General features: G+C 41.2%; 1 protein-coding gene across 1 annotated transcript; it reads left to right on the top strand.

The window, feature by feature from the left end:
• Positions 1-1,138: 1,138 nt before the first annotated feature.
• LOC122059893 (receptor-like protein kinase 7) lies at positions 1,139-5,125 on the top strand. The gene is made up of 2 exons (XM_042622946.1): positions 1,139-3,949; positions 4,439-5,125. Exons 1-2 carry the CDS (start codon positions 1,339-1,341, stop codon positions 4,876-4,878), a joined length of 3,051 nt encoding a protein of 1,016 aa, XP_042478880.1. The 5' UTR covers positions 1,139-1,338; the 3' UTR covers positions 4,879-5,125.
• Positions 5,126-5,566: the final 441 nt, after the last annotated feature.

Below are 5,566 nucleotides of genomic sequence, written 5' to 3'. Positions count from 1 at the left end.
CTAAAAATTATATTTACAAAATACCCCTAGATACTCTTCTAAGAAATTGAATTTGGTGAGTGATGTTGATAACTACCGCGTCTCACCTACGGGCGATGTAACCAATCGCTTTCCTAATTTAAAAAAAAAAATGTAAAAGAGAAAAAAAATATGGCCTATCACTAAAGATAATATTATAACTACAAGTCAAGGAGGCGGCAGAAGCTTCCATCCCATAACAGCTAATACTAAAACATCTGTGAGACGGAGGTGGGTGGTGGTGCCCTTCTGCTTCACTAAGCGACATTTTCTTTTCTCTATCATCAATCAATGACTCCAGTTGTTTGATCGGTTGGGTCCAATTTTGGTTTGATTGAATCAGTTTCGGTTTGAGATTGGATCAACCGAAATAACACCTGCAATGAAGTAGTTAGCTCTAATTATTCTTGGAATAGATTTTTGTTAAATCCAATTTTTTTTCTATTTTTTTCTCTTCATAATATGTTTTAGACCAATAGAATCTATTATGAAAATGCATATCAGACAAAACCTATTTATGCATTCATTTAAGTTAGAGTCTATTATCGAGATTATGGTTTAAGATACTGTGATTCTGGTCTTGTGATCAAACAAGGTCGATAATGATTCGTTCTTGATTTGCCGACTAAATCAAATAGAAATACCTCTAGTTGTCATTAAAATATTTATTTTTTAAACCATATTATTACCCTTCGTTCGGTATTGACCAAGAATCAGAATTTGATAAAGTCAATTATATAAACATAAATAATAAAAATTCATTTATTTTATATTTTTGGGGTTGGTTTGGTTTTTCTTTATAGGCCCTCAACTATCAAACTGGTGCAAATAAACTCGTAGCTCAATGGGTGCTTCCAGTTATAGAATCTCAACATATACCCTAGTCGTTGGTCGCTCACCATCGACTTTAGATGATGAATGAGTAGTGAATGACACAAAAATGAAATTACCAAACTCCTCCATAGGTCCAATAGTGTCATTGTTTATTTAAACATCTTACCAAAATATTCTTCATTTAAATACACTTCTTTTAATGGTTATATCATTCTTCCGATATTCATCGAAGTTTATAATAAATAAAGTAATTAATAACACATGGTTAATTACGAACCGGAAATGGTTACGAAGATGAGGTCTGCGCTGACTGTGAGGGAAGGGGATTCAGGGGAGAGCCTTAAAATTTTATCACAGTAAACGATTTCGACAGGTGTGAACTGAAATCTCTATCCATAAAAAGCCGCCGACTCTTCCGTTGTCTGACTTGCACATTTTCTACTCTCTTCAGAGAGTCGTCGTCGACCTGGAGGAGACCCATACCAGATGAGAAGGGATTTTTCTCTACCTTCTCTGCACTCCATGTCGATGGTTGTTGATGTTTCCCGGCGAGTAACTCGCCTGAAATTTCTTTCATTTCTCTTCTTCTTCCTCTCTCTTTTCTCTGTTTGCCAATCAAATGATCTTGACATCCTAATGAAATTCAAGGCTGCGTTTCAGAAATCCAACACCCTAGTTTTCGATTCATGGACGACTACTAGCCACCCTTGCAATTTCACCGGAGTTTCCTGCGATTCTTTGAATTCCGTAACAGGTATTGAACTGGGTCACCAAAATCTGAGCGGTGTTTTTCCCGTTGATTACCTCTGCCAGCTTCAATCCCTGCAGAAACTGAGTCTCGGGTCGAATTTCGTGTACGGTACCATCACAGACGGTTTGAAGAATTGCAGTAGCTTGCAGTACTTAGATCTTGGGTTTAATTCCTTCTCTGGTACGTTCCCTGATTTTTCTGCTCTAACCCAATTAGAGCTGTTGAGTTTAAATGCCAGTGGATTCTCTGGTCCTTTTCCATGGAGTTCGCTGGCGAACATGACAAATCTCGCCTTCTTGAGTCTTGGTGATAATGTTTTCGACAAGGCTCCATTCCCGGTGGAGGTTTTGAAGCTTGAGAAGTTGTACTGGTTGTACCTCTCCAATTGCAGCCTGGAAGGAGTGATTCCCGTGGGCATCGGAAATCTCACTCTGCTCATCAATCTAGAACTCGCTGATAACAATCTAACCGGCGAGATCCCGGTGGATATCGGGAAGCTTACGAATCTGTGGCAGCTTGAGGTATACGACAATCACCTGACGGGAAAATTCCCACCTGGATTTGGGAACCTTACTAGTCTCAATTACTTCGACGCTTCCAAAAATCAACTTGAAGGAGACCTATCGGAGTTGAGATTCTTGACGAAGCTCATGTCTCTACAACTCTACGAGAATCAATTCACAGGTGGGGTCCCCGAGGAATTCGGTGATTTCAGGAACCTTGTGAACCTCTCTCTCTACACAAATCAGCTTACGGGTCCTCTTCCTCAGAAGCTTGGGTCATGGGCAGACTTCATTTTCATCGACGCGTCGGACAACTATTTGACAGGTTCGATTCCGCCGGACATGTGCAAGAACGGCAAGATGAATAAATTGTTGTTGTTGCAGAACAAGTTCACCGGAGAAATCCCAGCGAATTATGCAAACTGTACCTCACTGATTCGTTTTCGAGTAAATAACAACTCTCTTTCCGGCACCGTACCTCCCGGAATCTGGGGATTGCCGAATGTCCACATCATCGACCTCACTATGAATCGATTCGAAGGTTCCATCACGTCAGACATTGCAAACGCCAAATCTCTCGCGCAGTTATACCTCAGAACCAATAGATTTTCTGGTGAATTACCACCAGAGATCACAAAAGCATCGTCTCTGAGTTCAATCGACTTGAGCTTTAATAAGTTTTCCGGCCAGATCCTGTCTAGTATCGGAGAATTAATGAATCTCAATAATCTTTATTTGCAGAATAACCAATTCTCTGGTTCCATTCCGGCCTCGTTAACCTCCTGCTTGTATCTCAACGTGATAAACTTTGCCGGGAACTCACTCTCTGGCTCGATTCCTTCGGCTCTTGGATCGTTTCAGTCTCTCAATTCGTTAAACCTCTCGGACAACGAGCTCTCAGGATCAATCCCTTCGAGTTTATCTTCATTGAAGCTAAGCCTTCTGGATCTGTCCAACAACCAATTAAGCGGCTCAATACCACAGTCACTCTCTATAGAGGCGTATAACGGTAGCTTCGCCGGGAATCCCGGCCTCTGCAGCTCGAACATCAATTCCTTCCAGCGCTGTTCTTCAGATTCCGGCTCAGTGGCGATCAGGACCGTTATCTCTTGCTTCGTCGTGGGAGCCGCCGTATTGATCCTATCAGTGGGTCTCTACCTTTTCCTAAAGAAGAGGCAGAAAGCAAATCAGGGCCGCACAATGTCTAGAGATTCTTGGGATCTGAAATCTTTCCATGTGATGAGTTTCAGTGAACACGATATACTGGATTCGATCAAAGAGGAGAATCTGATCGGAAAAGGTGGGTCCGGGAATGTCTATAGGGTGGTGGTGGGTGATGGAAAAGAACTAGCGGTGAAGCACATATGGAATAACCGGCCGGAATCCAAAAGCAGCCGGAGCAGCGCGGCGATGCTGAAACGGAGGAACGGATACGAAGAAGAATTAGAGGCGGAGGTGGCGACGCTTAGCTCTATACGACACGTGAATGTAGTGAAATTGTATTGCAGCATCACGAGCGAAGATTCCAGTCTATTGGTGTACGAGTACATGCCAAATGGAAGCTTGTGGGATCGGTTGCACACGTGTGAAAAAATGGAGTTAGACTGGGTGACACGTCACGAGATCGCCGTGGGAGCGGCGAAGGGTTTGGAGTATCTTCACCACGGGTGCGAGAAGCCGGTGATACACCGTGACGTGAAGTCCAGCAACATATTACTGGACGAGTTCTTGAAGCCTCGGATCGCCGATTTCGGACTCGCCAAGATCGTTCGGGCGAGTGGCGGTTCCAAAGACTCGTCTTCTACACACGTCATCGCTGGCACACATGGGTACATCGCCCCTGGTAAGTAAATTAAGGCTATGTTTGGTGGTTAAAAGGCAAAAAAAAAAGAAAAAAGTAGAAAAGAGAAGAAATGGTGAGAAAATAAAAAAAATATGTATGTTTAGTTATCGAAAGTAAAAAAAAAAAATTCAAATTTTTGAATTTTATGAGAGAGATATGCACATAAGATATCATTGTGTAATCATTTATCTATGTTTTATTATATTTTTATATTTTCTCATTTTTCTTATGTTTTTTGTAAAAAAATTTGTAAAGAAATAAAAGAAAATTTCATAATTTTTAAGAGAGAGTTTGAATTTAAAAAGAAAAATTTTCTCGGGTAAAAACATATCAAATACCAAAAAACAATTCTTAACTCAAGAAGTGTTTTTTTTTTTTTTCTTTTCTTAACTACCGAATGCAGCCTAAAGTAAAACTTTGACTTTGTTCTTTCTGTCGTTTTCCTTTCCTTTTGTCTTATTAAGGTTTATTTATGGTGTTGTTGTACAGAGTACGCTTACACGTGCAAAGTGAACGAGAAGAGTGACGTGTACAGCTTCGGGGTGGTGTTGATGGAGCTGGTGACGGGGAAGAGGCCGACTGAACCGGAATTCGGGGAGAATAAAGATATAGTGTACTGGGTGAACCGGATGGTTGGGATTAGGAGAGAGAGTGTGATTGGAATAGTGGACCCCAGAATACCGAAGGAGTTGAAAGAAGATGCAGTGAAGGTGTTGAGGATTGCGACGATGTGCACTGCGAATCTGCCGACGCTGAGACCGTCGATGAGAACGGTGGTTCAAATGCTGGAGGACGCAGAGCCTTGCAAGCTTATCAACATTTCCATTATAAAAGATGATGGTGAGGAGAAGCTGAGTCGCAGTAAGGTTAAGGAAGAGAGAGTATTAGTGGAAGTAGAGGGTGAGGAGAAGATCAGTTGCAGCCCCTGAAATAAGAGATTAATGGTGGGTTATGTGAATAATGAAATAATAATCCACAATTAGAAGTAAGGAGATAGGGCGTTTGTTTCTAACTTGTGTTTAGATGTTTTGAGGTCCTCAGCAATTTCAGTTGCAGGCTTGTTTGTAGCTTCGTTGTATGTTTTGTAATTTATGTAATATCTCGATCGATCGATCCTTCTCTGTTTTTTGAAGAATGGATAATCATCTGCGTAAGCTCACGCAGAAGCTTTGATGCGAGAAGTCGTCCACAGAACTGTTTGGGACGGAATATCATTCAGGAAAAAGACTTGAGAAATTTTCTTCTCTGTTCCCTTTCGTTCTTGGTTTAGCCACCTCTGAGATCCAATCAAACTGTTTCATGGTTGAGGAACATTACATACGATAGCCAAGGTTAGGGATTCTGAAACCATTGATCATAGGGATTTCACCAGGGTCGATTGAGAAATTGGGCATCTTTGATTATTCTTGGAAATCAGTACTATTCATGAGAATATGCGGAATGAATCGTTTGTGACTTCTTTTGTGAGGATTTAGGAACTTTTCCAAACATTAGATGAATGATCCGTTCCGAAATCGGAATCGCCTTGAAGAATATAAACGTTGAGAAGGCAGAATCCGCATGCAGCAAAATGCCCCATTGGATTATAATCTCCATGACCAGTTATTTTGTTGTTCT

The sequence above is a fragment of the Macadamia integrifolia genome, chromosome 13 (genome assembly GCF_013358625.1).
Source record: "Macadamia integrifolia cultivar HAES 741 chromosome 13, SCU_Mint_v3, whole genome shotgun sequence".
NCBI lineage: Eukaryota > Viridiplantae > Streptophyta > Magnoliopsida > Proteales > Proteaceae > Macadamia > Macadamia integrifolia.
The sequence above is the reverse complement of the archived record's forward strand: the minus strand, read 5'-3'. Positions and strand labels throughout refer to the sequence as shown.

What these genes read in the sequence shown, in the direction of transcription:
- LOC122059893 (XM_042622946.1), top strand. Translation starts at nt 1,339, where the DNA reads ATGAGAAGGGATTTTTCTCTACCTTCTCTGCACTCCATGTCGATGGTT. An exon ending in ACATGGGTACATCGCCCCTG is followed by an intron (nt 3,950 to 4,438) that starts GTAAGTAAATTA and finishes GTTGTTGTACAG; the next exon opens with AGTACGCTTACACGTGCAAA.